This window comes from Protobothrops mucrosquamatus, unplaced genomic scaffold (assembly GCF_001527695.2).
Source record: "Protobothrops mucrosquamatus isolate PMUCROS unplaced genomic scaffold, P.Mucros_1.0 scaffold6, whole genome shotgun sequence".
NCBI lineage: Eukaryota > Metazoa > Chordata > Lepidosauria > Squamata > Viperidae > Protobothrops > Protobothrops mucrosquamatus.
This window is the reverse complement of record NW_015386393.1, coordinates 5,754,050-5,771,286: the sequence shown is the minus strand read 5'-3', so window position 1 is coordinate 5,771,286 and position 17,237 is coordinate 5,754,050. Positions and strand designations below refer to the sequence as shown.

The 17,237-nt window shown below is 44.0% G+C and overlaps 1 protein-coding gene across 1 annotated transcript in view; it reads right to left on the bottom strand.

Annotated features, from left to right (window-relative positions):
- The window catches only part of TCF3 (transcription factor 3), a 71,587-nt gene that overhangs the window by 15,707 nt on the left and 38,643 nt on the right, over nucleotides 1-17,237 (bottom strand). Inside the window, exons 7-14 of the mRNA XM_015809938.1 lie at nucleotides 17,101-17,203; nucleotides 15,992-16,131; nucleotides 10,433-10,559; nucleotides 7,274-7,332; nucleotides 6,410-6,488; nucleotides 4,289-4,362; nucleotides 3,392-3,583; nucleotides 822-951 (exon numbers count right to left, since the gene is read on the bottom strand). Coding sequence (XP_015665424.1) covers nucleotides 822-951; nucleotides 3,392-3,583; nucleotides 4,289-4,362; nucleotides 6,410-6,488; nucleotides 7,274-7,332; nucleotides 10,433-10,559; nucleotides 15,992-16,131; nucleotides 17,101-17,203 — 904 coding nt within the window. The remainder of the gene's footprint in view (nucleotides 1-821; nucleotides 952-3,391; nucleotides 3,584-4,288; nucleotides 4,363-6,409; nucleotides 6,489-7,273; nucleotides 7,333-10,432; nucleotides 10,560-15,991; nucleotides 16,132-17,100; nucleotides 17,204-17,237) is intronic.

Genomic DNA, 17,237 nt, shown 5'->3' with positions numbered 1-17,237 from the left:
AAAGCCGGCTGGGTGACTTTGGGCCAATCACCGGGAGACTGTGAGTTCTAGTCCCGCCTTAAGAATGGAAGCCCGCTGGGACTTTGGACTCTCTCTCAGCCCAAGTGATCTCACATGGTTGTTATTGTGAGGAAAATAGGAGGAAGAACTATTACATATGTTCACTGCCTTGACTTATTTATAAAAATAATAAAGGCAGGATTAAAAACAAAACTAAAAATAAAACATCTAAAATAATAATTAATGAAATAATTTTTGATTCTGAGTTGCAGATTCACATGAAGAGAGAGATCCCAAAGGTTGGGTTTCCCCCCCCCCAAAGGGCAACTGGACTTCCTTTGTTTTTCCTTGAAGACGTTTTGCTTCTAGTTCAAGAGACTTCTTCAGTTCTGACAGTCAGAATGACCTGGATGACTGAGAATCTCCATAGACATGAAGAAGGAGGATACGTTTCACAGAGAAGAATCTGCTTACTTTGGTTCCTTTCCTTCAGTTATAAAGGGAACGTGTCAACTTCCCGACAGTTGGAATAATTAACCAGTGGAACAACCTGCCTCTAGAAGCGGTGAATGCACCAACACTGGAAGTTTTTAAGAAGAAACTGGACAGCCATTTGTCCGAAATGGTATAGGGTTTCCTGCCTGAGCAGGGGGTTGGACTAGATGACCTCCAAGGTCCCTTCCAACTTTATCATTATTATTATTATTATAACTGTAATTTTGCAAGAGGTCGTTAGCTCACTTGTCCAGCACCCTACCTTGCACCAGCCGAGAGACTGGGGTTTTGAGATTCAGCATTCGAATTGTGCAACTCAGCCTTACCGCTAAAGGCATCTGAAGACTGTCCTCTACTGAGGTCAGGAAGCGAGCTGGTCTGGGCAGGGAGAGCAACATGGTTGTGGAGAAGACCAGGATTGCTAGAGAGGCTGTCTTCGGGGTGACCTCCTCCCACCTGCCAAAAAGAACAGCAACAAGGTCCAGAAAGGCCACTATGCCGGTGATGCTGACTGGGGAATTCTGGGAGTTGAAGTCCACACATTTTAACGTCCCCAATGTTGAGAAACACTGCCTGAGGCAATGCTAGTGAGCAAGTGTAGAAATTGGAAAGGGGCGTATCAGCCCCTCTTTTAAAGCCTCAGTTTTCATTAGTTAACCGCAGCGAATGCCTCAGGGGCAAATGGTGAATCAAGTTTAATAATATGCCGGGATTGCTTTAAGTACTGGTTGTTGGTCAAACAATACAATTCAGATTTGAACATAAGGCTAAGCCATTATGCCAGTATGCCTCTAGGAAGGGAGCCTCTGCGGATTTTACTCTGCTAGTTATTGCCGAATATAGAGGGCAGTGGTCATCTGGTTTCAAGTCCAAAGATATTTCCGTGGTCACGTAGCCAGCATGTTGTCATGAAGCATTGTTACCTTCCCACTGAAGTGGTACCTATTTATCTACTCACATTTGCATGCTTTCAAACTGCTAGGCTGGCAGGAGCTGGGGCAAAGAAGGGAGCTCACCCCGTCGTGTGGTACTCGGGGCTCGAACACGGGCTGCTGGCTTTCCAGCTGACAAGCCCAGCGTCTTAACTGCTGACCCACTGTGCCGCCCAATAAGCCTATATTAGGACTTAATCTGATGTGTGAACCAGCTCTATAGGTAGGAATTTTATTTATTATTTATTTTATTTATTGAATTTATATACCGCCCTATCTCCCTTACGGGACTCAGGGCGGTGAATTTTAGATCTAGCAACCCTTCCATAGAATCATAAAGAGGCATACTGACTACCAAAATGCTATCAAGTGTCTGCGGAGCATAGTTAGAAAAGGATAGGATGACTACCACAGCGATGCTACTGAAGCTCCATCTGATTTTGAGTGAGTCATGAAGCATGTAAGAACAGGCAGAGGTTGGTTCACAGAAAAATAAAAAGAAATCAAGTTCTACAATATTGTGGGGCTCTTGGTGCTGCCTGAGCTTGGTCGTCTTCTTGCAGATTTGGTTTTCACTACCAAATTAGTAACAACATCAGTGCAAAGCTGATGGTTTTACTGATGAGATTGGAAAAAAAACCAACAACATTTCACCCAGGTTCTATACTAGACAGTTTCCTACAAACAAGCCCTGAATAACCACCCTAACATTTTGTAGGATGCAACCCAAATTTGGAAGAAGGAAAAATCCCACACAGCTATGAAACTCTAAAGATGCAAGAGAAAAGTTGGATAGAATTATGTTGCTGAATGTAGGGGCCATTGGAAACTGCATTTTGAACTCAAGATACCCTGACTTCTGCCCCTCAGCCATGACCTTATATCATAGACCAGGGGTAGGCAACATTGGCTCTTTTATGACTCGTGGACTTCAACTCCCAGAATTCCTGAGCCAGCATGGCTGCCTACCCCTGTCATAGACTATTCTCCTTTCTGCCTCTTGACTGGTACGACAAAGTCGCACCCCACAATGAAATGTGGTAGGACTTTTGAATATGAAGAATGTTACATAGCTTGCAAGAAGCATTTTTAACATGGACGGCCCATAGTTCGGTGGAGGACACAAGAGACTAACCCCAATCTCCAGCATCTATAAGGAAAAGGTAATAAGAAAACTTTTGGTTGCTAGTTATACTAAGCTAGATCAGTCATGAAGAACTTCTACTCTCCTGATGCTTTGGACCAACCAAGTCCCACCAACCTCCAGCTGTATGTCTAAAGTCAATGGATTCTAGGAACTGTGGACCAAAATGTCTGGATCAGATGGATTAATACCGTATTTCCCCGAAAATATGACCCAGTCTTATTTTATTTTTATTTTTGTCTCCAAAAGAGGCACCAAGGTCTTATTTTCGGGGGGTGTCTTTTCCACTCACCTCTGGCACCGACAGCCCCACCCAGCCGGCCCACTTCTTCTGTGGTGTCCCCCGGCCTGCATTTCACAGTCAGAGGCCTTTCCGGAAGGCCTCTGCAGCCTAGAACCGAGCTATGGAATCCATAGCTTGGTTCTCAGCTGCAGAGGTGTTCCAGAAAGGCCTCTGACTGCAAAATGCAGGCTGGAGGATGCCACAGAAGAAGTGGGCTGGCAAGGAGACCGCAGGCTGCAACAGTAAGTGGGTGCAGGGTGCATGGGGCAGCTCCACCCTCCCACCCCCGCCCTAGCTTGATTTTTAGATGTGTACCTTGCCCCAAAACTAGGGCTTATTTTGGGGGTAGGGCTGATATTAGGCCTACCACAAAAAATCAAGCTAGGGCTTATTTTTGGGGTAGGCCTTACTTTCGGGGAAACAAGGTAAGTCAAGTTATGCAAATAGACCTTTAAAGAGGTTCTTGAAAGGAGAAGCCATAAACCTTTGAACAGTAGAGCTTATCTGAAACCCCCCCCCCCCAAATTCCTATCTTACCAAGTTCGTATGCCGACTAGCAATTGGCAAGACAGAGGCCGGGGAAAAAGACTGGCTAAGGCTGCCCACAGAAGTGCTGTGCGCAGAAGCGGATGCCAACAAGTCGTGGATGTCCCTGTGGTTGGTCTGGCCCACTGCATGGCTCCTCAGCACATGGATGGCTTCGTCCAAGTGGTCTTCCATTTTGTTTTGCTTGAAGGAGGGAAGAGAGGGAAAGAGTGTGAAACAGAGCCCCACCACAACCACTGCGTGGAGCTGGTGGGGTGCCTGCCAACAGCTGAGATTCAGGCACCAAACGAAGCAAGAAGTTTAAAAACAAAAAGCAAACACAGACAACATTTGAAGAGTGGACACAAGGCTTTCTTTCTTTACAACGTCTATCAGGTGCGTCCTTACTAGGCTGATTTTTCAGGGAGAAGGACCAAGGCTAAAAAGAAAGCTGTTTGGGGGATATTATCAAGCAACATAGAATAGGCTGGTGGGCGATCAAAACTATGCTATTACTAAGGTTGCTAGGTCCACTGCTATCTGCAAGGAATTTATAGGTAGTTCTTGACTTATGGCCACAAGTGGGAGTGGAAAAGTCATTATTAAGCAACCACGTTATTAAATGGCTAAATGATCATGAATTGTGACCTTTCCTGCCAGCTTCTCCGTTGACGTGCCAGCTGGGAAGGTTGCAAATGGCGACCACGTGACCCTGGGATGCTCTAACCATTGTAAAGGTGAGCTGGTTGCCAAGCACCCAAAGTCCGATGATATGACCGCGGATATGCTGCTTTTTCCAGTGCTGTCATAACTTTCAATGGTTGCTAAATGAATGGTTGTAAATCAAGGGCTACCTGTAATTATTTACTGCAAAAACCCATGGCAAGTATGCGGCGGAGGGATACTTACCAAAGTATGGAGGGTGCCTTCGTAGCTTGGGGATAAGGCACCCTGTCCACTTGTTCGGGGCCACTGCGAAGAACCTGAGTGGTGGACAGACAGAGGACATTTTGCTATTAGCAAATACATTTGATAGATAGATAGCATAGACATCCTTTCTCTTCACAACTGCCAAGAAATATTTTCGGGATGATACAAGTAGCTCAGGGTTGAACTGTGGATTTTTTGTTGCTCTCGGAGCTGGGCTATTTTTGCAGACATTTCATTACCCAACTAAGCAACATCATCAGTGCATTGCAAGCAAACAAACAACCAAGCTCTGAGAGTATTAAGCACCCCAGACTTCCAGGACACATCAAAAGCCAGGTAGAACTTCGGGAGTTCCATCAGGATCAACCACTCCTTACATCCAGTTTTATTAAAACTTGGGGACTTTAAAATGTGTGGACTTCAACTCCCAGAATTCCTCAACCAGCATGCTGACTGGCTAATTCTGGAAGTTGAAGTCCACGCATCTTAAAGTTGCTGAGCTTGAGAACCAGCGTTGTAGACTTTTCTTCTATTAGAAATATGCTCGCTCCTCTGTCACAGAAATGCCGTAAGGAAGCACGACCACATCTTGGGAAACGCACTTCATGTTTTAATGATGGCTGTTTCTATCTACCTACTGACCGGCTTTTTTTTTGCATTGCAGTCTTCTTTTAATCTAGCTTTTAAAAAGCCAGGACAAAATGAATTGGGCAGGGAAGAAGATAAACATGGAGCCTCGTACAGGTCCGTTTTTACAAGCCACAGTGTTTAGAGAAGATGATTGTTTTTGAAACCCGGGCTTGCCATGAGTTTACATGCATTTCTTCCATGTGACAGCAGGTGGAGCCAACAACCCACAAATTTCAGATTTGTTGCTTTACACATATGCCCTGGAGCTATAACTGTGCAGCTAAGCTTTAATAAATCTCAGACTGAGGCTGTCTCAATCTCAGGTGAACAGGACATTTTGTGGTCAAAGGGCTGCCATTAGCTAGTAAAAGAAAATCCACTTGTGTTTCATTCTTCTCTTGTAGTCATTACACATCCCCTATGGAAGTAGGCAAACTGGCTGTATAGAAAACTATGTTTCCACACCACACTTTTCAGTCCAGTACAAAACCAAGATAACAGAGATCTCTGATGTCATCCTGGCCACATAACCCCACATAACCGTGGAAATGTCTTTGGACAGCACTGGCTCAATGGCCTTTAAACAGAGATGAGCACCATCCCCCCCTAGAGTCGGCAACGACGAGTGGAGTAAAATCTGCAGGGATCCCTTTACCTTTACTTTACAAAACCAAGAATTTTCAATCATTTTCAGCAAAACTTTCTATTAGCATTAGATAAACCTACAAGAACTTATATGTATTATTCCCCTATCTCGGGGTCTTCAAACTTGGCCCTTGTATGACTTGTGGACTTCAACTCCCAGAATTCCTCAGCCAGTGTGCCTGGCTGAGGAATTCTGGGAGTTGAAGTCCACAAGTCATACAAGGGCCAAGTTTGAAGACCCCTGCCCTATCTTATCAGAGTTCTATTCACGTGCAAAGGAATTAAATGACATTTTTACTATGTCTTAAAAAAGAGGAAATAAAGAACTTCACTGGCCACCAACTTGGCTGCTTATAGAAGTTTGAGTGAGTCTCTTATACTAGTGTTTTTCAAACTTGGCAACCTGAAGATGTGTGGCCTTCAAATCCCAGAATTCCCCAGCCAGTCATGCTGGCTGGGGAATTCTGGAAGTTGAAGTCCTTACGTCTTCAACTGGCCAAGTTTGAAAAACACCAATGTAGACCTTGCTCAGTAATAGCCTGTAAGGGGTGAGCTTACAGAAATTGAATATTTTCCTGATTTTGCTGCATCCAGACATTTGATACAGACGGAGGTCCTAAATTGTTTGTACAGATACCCCGTATTCTGCATGTTACCCCAAACTGGATCATGGAGCTAACACTGGACCAGTTCAGAATAAGAAGGGTCATTTACCTTGAAAAACTCATTGATAAAATGCCAATAATTTCACCTCCTCCTTTGAGATTTCCACCCACTGTTGCATGTTTCTAGATTTATACTAGAAGGCAAAATTTCACAGCTTACCTGTTATTCCCTGAGGGGAGCCCACCGGAGTGGATGGGTTCGAAGAGAAATTATTGCTAGAATGATCTGGAGAGTAGATCTGGGGAGGAACGGGAAAAAAAGAATTTGGGAGCAGGAATGGAGGGAAAAAATATAATGCTTAACTACGCCTGAAAAACCAAGTCCTCTTTTTTGCTTGACGTTGGCCACGACTGGGACCAGAATTTCCGCTGCTAAACAAGGCGGTTGTTAAGTGAGTCCTGCCCAATTTTGCCATGGTTGTTAAACAAATCACTGCAGTAGTTAAGCGAATCACATGGCCGTTTAGCGAATCCAGCTTCCCCCACGGACTTTGCTTGTCGGAAGTCGGCTGGGAAGGTTGTAAAAGGCGATCGCCATAACTCTTGGATGCTGCAACCTTTGTAAATACAGGGTGGTTGCCAAGTGCCCAAATTGTGATCTTGCGACTATGGAGATGCTGAAACACTTATTCAGTGTGAGGATGGGTCATAAGTCACTTGTTTCAATGCCGTTGTAACTTTGAATGTTCAATTAAAGCAGGGGTAGGCAACCATGGCTCTTTTATGACTCGTGGACTTCAACTCCCAGAATTCCTGAGCCAGCATGGCTCAGCTTGGAAACCTCTCCCTTTCCCCTCAGCATGGCTGGCTCAGGAATTCTGGGAGTTGAAGTCCACGAGTCATAAAAGAGCCAAGGTTGCCTACCCCTGAACTAAAGAAATGGTTGTAAGCTGAAGACTGTCTGTAATAAACAAACAATTCTTATAGTTGTAGTTCCAACAGATGTACGTTGTGCTAGTTTTGGAAGTCTTCTCTGCAGATAAAATCAAAGGTTCTTAGAATGAGAAGTCATAATGAGACTTACTGAAGCTAATGCTTTTCCAAGTGCATCCCCTGAACTGCCAGCGGTGGTTCCTCGGTTACCTGAAGGAAGAGAAGATAAAATCAGGAAGGACAAATAAACAAATGGAATATCAAGCCCAGAAATTTTAGGACTCTGAATGAACCACCAACAAGAAATTCTAAGTTTGGAACATCCCCACTGGAAAGTCTCTGTAAAAACTACTTGAATATACTTGTTTTGTTGGTACTAGAAACATACTAAGTATTCTGCATGCAGAATCCCCCTTGATCACCTATTCTTTATTGGAGATATGCCGACATACATGGCACGGTCATCGCTGATGAGTGCTACTTATCATCCAACTTACAGAAAAACTTACCAAAGAAATTATTTTTAATTTATCAAGGATAGAACCAACCTCGAAGTAGGGAGAAATTTCCTGCCAGTGAGAACAATTAATCAGTGGAACAGCTTGCCTCCAGAGGTTGTGGGTGCTCCATCACTGGAAGCTTTTAAGAAGAGATTGGACAACCATTTGTCTGAAATAGTATAGGGTTTCCTGCTTGAGCAGGGGGTTGGACTAGAAGACCTCCAAGGTCCGTTCCAACTCTGTTATTCTGTTGCTATTAAAGTAGGATATAAAAATGCATTTTGCCTTAATTGCTGCTCCTGCTGGGAATTTTAACTTAAAAAAACCCCCACTGTATTCCAATTGTTTATAGGCTGGGTGTTATGTAGCTTTGACTGTCACCTCCCAAACATTATGACTTTAGGAAATAAAGCTAAAAGCCAAAACGTGTTCCAAGTTCCCATTTTTATATAAGAATGAACGCTCGAATGTCTCATGTTATCGAACGCTTGGGACAAAGTGTTAGAACATGAAAATATTTTGTCCAAACTAAAGAATTCACATTTTTATTTATTTATTTCAAAGAGTTATATGCACTCAATCCAATCAGGCTCAAAGTGGCTAATAACAGGGAAAAAACACATTAAAATAGAACCCATTATAAATCAAACAGAACAAAGCAATGGTACTCCGAGGAATAGCTACAACATTAAATCCATAGAATGTCCGTCCCCCATCTGTCTCTGGGGATGGGATGAATGCAAATGCTTAGGAAAACATGAGAGAAATTGTTTCTCCCCCCCCCCCCGTTTCTCGGCTAAAACGCTTCCTTCCTCTACAGAGACGGGATCTGAGGCTCTAACTGGCCCCTTTCCACTCAGATTTTGTGACGAGGGGGCAGGATGTGTCCATGAGGGGGGCTGATGATGTTTGGTGACTTAGCACCCAGGGCCGAATCACTTTCCCGGGGAAACTGATAAGCTACAAACCTCCCATTGACTTTCCACCACCAACCGCTTTCCCCAAATCTGTAGAAGAAGGGTTTGGAGACTGTTTCAAAGGGATTGCAGTTCTTTATTTAATTTCTTAATTGCTGGGAAATTATCTGTGTCCCGTCTTTATTATTTTTACAAATAACTCGAGGTGGCGAACATATCAAATAAACCTTCCTCCCCCTATTTTCCCCACAGCTACTCTGTGAGGTGGGTTGGGCTGAGAGCGAGTGGCTGGCCCAAAGCCACCCAGCCAGCTTTCACGATTGAGGTGGGACTTGAACTCACGGCCTACCTCTTTTAGTAACTTAATTGCTAATACAATCATTGTTCATTTTATTAAATTAACATTCAGAGAAAAGGTTTGTAACAGGTTCACCTGAGAATGACGGGACTAGAAAGCTGGATTTCTAGTATTTTCCCATTGGATCTAAACCCACCGGATCTCTTCTTCCCTGACCTGCATTATCCCCCCCCCCTTTTTTTTTCTAATCCTTGTTTATAACAGCAACCCCCAGGGACCTCTGTATTTGCCCCACTTGGGTGCCTCTACGACTGAAATGGATTAAATTAAACATGGGCACTTTCTTAAGTAATCTCCACTTCCTGGTGGTAAAAATGATTTTGAGTGATCTTGCGGATGAATTTAAGTGACCTGTAGTCTCTTTCCTCCCCTCCCCAAGCAGCAATGTGTATGTGTGGGGGGGGGGGAGGGCAGGAGGATTAAAAACAAGTCTCCAAGTCTATATGTAATAAATGTGTAAGGGATGAAGATTCTATGTCTGGCTGTCAAAGAGGGGAGACGTTACTAAGTACGTCCCCCAGACAGGGGCTTAAAGCTAAATAGATCTATTTCCGTCTGCTGGGCTCCCCTGGCGCAAAGCCACTCTTGAGGGATTAACCTTCATGTGCCAGGAAGACACAAGAAGGAGGAGAGGAAGCTCTGTTAGAAGAGTGGCAGTGCACCCAAAGCAGGTTATGTGGGTGTAGGATTAGGAAGCAGACACATCCAGAGTTATTTTGGCCCCGTTCCTCTTCCTCCCACCATAGTTGGTGCTCCGTGGTATGCTTCTAGGTCTAAAATCCACCCAAGTGCTTGAAATTTCTGTGTTAATCTCACAGTGTTTGAATATCTAAGAGGCTGCCACAAAGAAGGGGGGGGGGGTCAATCTATTCTCCAAAGCACCTGAAAGTAGAACCAGAAGCAACAGATGGAAACTAATCAAGGAGAAGACCAACCTAGAATTAAGGAGAAATTTCCTGACAGCTGGAACAATTCATCAATGGAACGACTTGCCTCCAGACGTTGTGGAGGTTTCTAAGAAGAGATCAGACAACCACTTGTCTGAAATGTTATAGGGTTTCCTGCCTGAGTAGGGGGCTGGACTAGAAGACCACCAAGGTCCCGTCCAAGTCTGTTATTGGGTTATTCTAGTATTTCAGTCTTATTGGAACTACTGCTTTCAATCATAAGGTTTGTGACCAAATATCTGTCCTCATGTTCATAACGTCAAGATGTTGGTTTCCATCGCCACGTTGTGGCTACTATTTGGCGTCCTGCCTCTCTGCCTGACATGAAATTAAGCAGAATCAAGAAATATTTTATTAACCACTCTTGACTTTAAATCAGAGAGATGGCAGGAGGATTGTGTGTGTGTGTGTGTGTGTGTGTGTGTGTGTGTGTTTGCTAACTATTTGCTCTTTAAAATACCTAGTCTCTCCAATTTGGATTCCTAAACTTTGGAAGTTCCTATGCAGCTCCACCCTTAAAACGAAAAAAAGAAAGAAAGAACTTAAATGTGTTTCCATGGCTTTGGAGAAAAAAGACAAAATACTTACCCAGGACATTTTCCGTCCCTCCAATCGGGGGAGTGTGGCTGGACACTCCATACTGAGTGGAAGCTGAAGAAAATCCAGGGACCGACGGGAGACCACCGTTGACCTCGCCCGAATGCATCTGATAATTCTAGAAGGGGAACAAAGAAAGGCATTTACAAAGAGTACAGAGAAGAGCAACAAAGATGATTAGGGGACTGGAGGCTAAAGCATATAAGGAAAGGCTGCTGGAATTGGGTATGTCTAGTTTAATGAAGAGAAGGACGAGGGGGGACATGATAGCAGTGTTCCAATATCTCTGGGGCTGACACAAAGAAGCAGGAGTCAAGCTATTCTCCAAAGCACCTGAAGGCAGGACAAGAAGCAACGGATGGAAACTAACCAAGGAGAGAAGCAACCTAGAACTAAGGAGAAACTTCCTGACAGTTAGAACAATTAACCAGTGGAACAACCTGCCTCCAGAAGCGGTGAATGCTCCAACACTGGAGGTTTTTAAGAAGAGACTGGACAGCCATTTGTCCAAAAGGGTATAGGGTTTCCTGCCTGAGCAGGGGGTTGGACTAGATGACCTCCAAGGTCCCTTCCAACTTTACTATTATTATTATTATTATTATTAAAGGGAGGAAGGGGATACACAATGGCGACCTTCCCTTATATTTCTCCTTTCACACTCACTTTAGAATTTTAGGAGACAAAGCTTCAAGGTTTACTCTTTCTACTCCGAACATGAACCTCAGGAAAGCAGTACAGGTAGTCCTCAACTTACGACCACAATTGAGCCCAACATTTCTGTTGTCAAACTAAGGCAGTTGTTAGGCGAGCTTTGCCCCATTTTATGACTTTTTTTGCCCCCCCCCAAAAAAGCCCTGAAGTTGAACTCTAACAAGATGTATATCTATGGAGATTCTCAATCATCCCGGTCACGATTGTCCCACACGCAGAGGCGTAGCGTGGGGGGTTCCGGGGGGGCCGGCCGCACCGGGCGCAACATCTGGGGGGGCGCGCTCGCACTCGCAGCTCTCTGCCCCTGCCTGGCTCACTCACTCACTCTGAAGTGCTGGCTGTGCGAATCCGATCCGAGCCGCCGGGTCGCCGCCCACTGTGGAGGGGGGGGCGCAAATTACTTGCCTTGCCCCGGGTGCTGACAACCCACGCTACGCCACTGCCCACACGTGCTTTTTCCAAAAGGCAACAGACATTCTTGGTTTTTTTTTCTCCTTGAAAACGTTTCGCTTTTCATCCAGGATTTTTTTTCAATTCTAAGTCCGTTCAGTTAGAACTGAAGAAGCTTCTTGGATCCGAGAAGCGAAACGTTTTCAAAGGGGAAAAAAAAAGGCAGTCCATTTGTCTTTTGGAAAAAGCACCTTTGGGATCAACAAGATGAAGTTCTTGTTTGTACAAAAATAATTTGCTCCTCTTTGACTCTGGATGACATGGCATTCCCCCTGAACAGGGAGATATTAGGAGTAATCTGGAACTCTATATATTGGGGGTAATCTGGAACTCACAACTACTATGGTAGATTTTCAGATTAGTACCCAGAAAATGAAAACATTAATAAAAAACATGAAAATAGTGGGTCAAACAGAACTGATAGAGAAAACTGGCTTAAAGGCTGAGAAAGAAGTAAAATATTTGGGTAATTATGTGAAGGTATGGAATGAAATATAAAAAGACAAGCTAAGACGATAGAAATGATAAAATTGTCACTGTTGGGAAGAATTTCTGTGATAAAGGTGAATGTCTTGCCTAGAATGATGTTTCTGTTTCAGGCAATACTTGTTTTGACAACTGATGTGCCATTTAAACAATGGCAAAAAGATATACAGGTACTCCTCAACTTACACCAAGATTGAGCCCAAATTTATATTGCTGAGTGAGAAATATGTTAAGTGAGTTTTGCCCCATTTTATGACTTTTTTGCCACATTTGTTAAACGAGTCACTGCAATTTGTTAAAGTTAGTAACATGGTTAAATGAATTTGGTTTCCCCATTGACCTTGCTTGTCAAAAGATTGCAAAAGGTGATTAGATGACCCCTGGAAACTGCAACTATCAAGCATCCGAATGTAAATCACATGACCATGGGGATGCTGCAAACAGTCATAAGTGTGAAAAATGGTCATAAGTCACTTTTTTCAGTGCCATTGTAACTTCAAACGGTCACTGAGTGAACTGTTGTAAATTGAGGACTACCTGTATCTAAGTCTGTGTTGCAAGGGAAACAACCAAGAGCTAAATATAAGATTTTATCAAGATGTAAAGGACAGAGGAGAACTCGCTTGACCTGATCTGAAATCGTAATTTGCAGTTTATTGTTTGGTTTGGATGAAAGAATGGATATAGGTGAGAAATAAAGGACTTAGAGTTAGAAGAACATTTACCTGACATATGGGTGGCATGGATACTTGGGGTACAATAAGTTAGTGTAGATTTTAAAAATCGTTATGGGAGATGTGCCACATTGGGAATATGGAATAGATACAAAATCACTGTCCATTATAAATATAATATCAAGAGTACAACTGATGGTAGAGTCAATGATTTTCTTGATTTAAAAATGATTTTAAAAGAGAAGGTGGAGTTTGTACTATATATAAGAAATGACTACATCTCTATAGAATTAAAGCACAACAATGATGAAAACTGTCTTGAATGCATTTGGATCAATATAAAAGGGGAGGGGGGAAATGACATTGCCATAGGTGTATACTATAGGCCACCCAACCAAACAGAGGAAATAGATGAACTTTTTGCTAATCAGTTAACTAAGGTATGTAGGAAGCACATCACAATATCAATGGGGGACTTTAACTACCCTGACATCAAAGATCAAATAGGTTCCTGACAAACCTAGGAGACAACTTTGTCTCCCAAAAAGTAGAAAAGGGAACTAGGGGATCAGCCATATTAGATTTAATTCTCACTAATAGAGATGAAATGATAGAAGGTGTGGAAGCTACAGAAACCTTGGGGAGGGGAGTGATCATGCAATATTGGAATTCAACATTATGCAAGCACAAGCAATAGACAAAGTCAAACTAGATCTTGGACTTTAAGAGAACTATTTTCAATAAACTTAGAGAGCTTGGGAAGGACTCCATTGATGAGAATCCTCAAGGGGAAAACAACCCAAGAACCTTGGGAAAACAGAGATTATAAAAGCACAATACCAATGGAGAAGAAAAATAACAGCTCTCAAAATAAACTGGCATGATTGCATAAAGAACTCTCTGATAAATTGAAAGACAAAAAGGACAAGTATAAAAAATGGAAAGAGGGGCACATAACTAAGGCAGAATATCAGCAAATAGCCCAAGCCGGCAAAGATGAAGTCAGGAAAGCTAAGGCTCAAAATGAACTAACACTTGCGACAAAATGCTTGTGGCATTTGATAAAGTAGACCACAACCTACTACTTGATAAGATAGAAAATGTGGGTTAGATAGCATTGCCACCAGATGGATTCGTAGCTGGCTGACCGGCCGTACTCAGTGTGTGGTCCTCAGTGAAACTGCATTTACATGGAGGGAAGTATGCAGTGGGGTGCCCCAAGGCTCTGTGTTAGGCCCAATACTCTTCAACATATTCATCAGTGATTTGAATGAGGGGATAGATGGGGAACTCATCAAATTTGCAGACGACACCAAGCTGGCAGGAATAGTCAACACTCCAGAAGAGAGGCTAAAGATACAGAAGGATCTTGACAGACTTGAACATTGGGCGCTATCTAACAAAATGAAATTCAGTGATAAAAAAGTAAGGTTCTACATTTAGGAAAGAAAAACCAAATGCACAGGTATAGTATAGGCCCGTGGTGGCGAACCTATGGCACGCGTGCCACAGGTGGCATTCAGAGCCCTCTCTGTGGGCACGCGTGCCGTCGCCCCAGTCCTACGCCTTCAGCTGGGTTTTATAAAAGCGTTTCGCTTTAGGCCTCCGTGGCCGTGTGCCAAAAAAAAAAATCAACCAATCAATTTCAGCTGCTCAGGAAAAAAAAAGATCTTGCAAAGTTGGAATTGATTGATTGAACTTTTTAGTCCCACCCAGTCTGCCGTTACCACCGCAGCCACGCCCACCCAACAGGCCTCGCCCATCCAATTGGCCACACCCACCCGGCACCCGACGATACATAAGTGGGTTTTGGGTTGCCGTTTGGGCACTCGGCCTCTAAAAGGTTCGCCATCACTGGTATAGGCGGTACCTGGCTCAATAGTAGTAACTGTGAGAGGAATCTTAGAGTCCTAGTGGTCAATCACTTAAATATGAGCAGTATGCTGAAGCTGCCAAAAAAGCCAACACAGTGCTAGGCTGCATTAACAAAGGGATAGAATCAAGATCACGTGAAGTGTTAATACCACTTTACAATGCCTTGGTAAGGCCACACTTGGAATACTGCATCCAGTTTTGGTCACCACGATGTAAAAAAGATGTTGAGACTCTTAGAAAGAGTACAGAGAAGAGCAACAAAGATGATTAGGGGACTGGAGGCTAAAACATATAAGCAACGGTTGCTGGAATTGGGTATGTCTAGTTTAATGAAGAGAAGGACGAGGGGGGACATGATAGCAGTCTTCCAATATCCCAGGGGCTGCCACAAAGAAGAGAGAGTCAAGCTATTCTCCAAAGCACCTGAAGGCAGCACAAGAAGCAATGGATGGAAACTAATCAAGGAGAGAAGCAACCTAGAACTAAGGAAAAATTTCCTGATAGTGAGAACAATTAATCAGTGGAACAACCTGCCTCCAGAAGTGGTGAATGCTCCAACACTGGAAGTTTTTAAGAAGAGACTGGACAGCCATTTGTTTGAAATGGTATAGGGCAGGGGTAGGCAACCTCGGCTCTTTTATGACTCATGGACTTCAACTCCCAGAATTCCTGAGTCAGCATAGCTGACTCAGGAATTCTGGGAGTTGAAGTCCATGAGCCATAAAAGAGCCGAGGTTGCCTACCCCTGGTATAGGGCCATGGTGGTGAACCTATGGCACGGGTACCAGAGGCGGCACTCAGAGCCTTCTCTGTGGGCATGCGCACCGTCGCCCCAGTCCTAGGCCTTCCGCTGGGTTTTATAAAATCTTTTCGCTTTAGGCCTCCGCCGCCGTGTGCAAAAAAAAAAAAAGGTTCAATCAATCAGTCAATTTCAACTTCTCGTGGGGAAAAAAAAGATCTTGCAAAGTTGGAATTGATTGATTGAACTTTTTAGTCCTACCCAGTCTGCCATTACCACCGCAGCCACACCCACCCAGCACCCGACAATGCATAAGTGGGTTTTGGGTTGCAGTTTGGGCACTCGGTCTCTAAAAGGTTCGCCATCACTGACATAGGGTTTCCTGCCTGAGCAGGGGGTTGGACTAGAAAACCTCCAAGCTCCCTTCCAACTCTGTTATTGTTAGATAAAAGAATTCATGGTATTGAACAATGCAAGACAGAGTTTGACATGGCATAGCAGGGAGGTTACTGTATGCCTGCACTAAACAAACGGTTGTAAGTCGAGGACTACCTGTACAGAATCTACCAACCTCTACATGTACTCATAGCACACCAGAGACCCAGGTTTTCTTACCATGCGTTCATGCTGGTGAAGACTGCTGAAGTTGCTAGACTGGGGAAGCGGGGAGGAAGAAGTGCCCAAGATGGCCCCATAATTCGACTGGCTCATGCTGCTGGAGGAACTCCACAGATCTGCCGAATTGTGAAGCCCATCTGCAAGACAGAAAGAGAAGAAGAATCAGGAGCACTGGACGGAAGAGAGCTGGCTGCCCATTCCACTTTCCACTGGAATCTGTAAATCTGTAAATCTACATTTGGACAGGCAGGCACAAGCAAAGATTTTCAACACTTTCTGCTAGCCGGGGAGCCAAAAGAAGTGGGTCCAGCTAACGATTGTTCAGGTGAACCTTCGGTCCGACATCATTTTTCCCATCAGACGCACTTGAGACAGACTTCCCGAATCTGGAACCCTTCAGTCATGCTGGACTCTCAGACTTCGCCAGCAAGTCATTTTAATTATTTATTTTCAAGTACAGTATCCGTAATACTGTGAGGTATTTCATACAGGTAGTCCTCGACTTATAACCCTTTTTTAAGTGACCGTTCAAAGTGAAAACGGCACTGAAAAAGTGACTTATGACCGTTTTTCACACTTATGACCGTTTTTCACACTTACAATCACACACACCCCGTGGTCACGTGATCAAAATTTGGATGCTTGGCAACTGGCATGTATTTCTGACGGTTGCAGCGTCCCGGGGTCATGTGATCCATCTTTTGCGACCTTCTGAACAAGCAACGTCAATGGGGAAGCCAGATTCACTTAACAACCAGGTTACTAACTTAACAACTGTGGCCAGAAAGTTCGTAAAATGGGGGCTAAACTCATTTAACAACTGTCTAGCTTAGCAATGGAAATGTGGGGCTCAATCGTGGTCATAAGTCGAGGACTGTAATGGCAACGGCTGCCTGACCTACAACAAAAAAAATTTATCCCGTCCCATTTTCCTCAAAGTCCAGCTTTCTCCAACCAGCACTCTCCAGAGCTACCAATTGCAAGTCCCAGAATTCCTCAGTCAGCACGGCCATTGCAGAGAATTCTGGGAGTTGGTCAACCCCTCCCCCCCCCGGCCTATGTAAGTTGAGGATGGCTACTAAAATTGAGTTCTTTAGGTTACCTACCTGGCATGTAGAAGGCTCCAGGGTAGACGGTGCTGGGTGGCTTGGAAGTTGTGTAGTTGGCTGAGTCCCTGCTGTATTCATCACCTGAGTTGGGTGGATACACCTGGGAGAAAAACAGGCGGAATTTAACTTTTTCC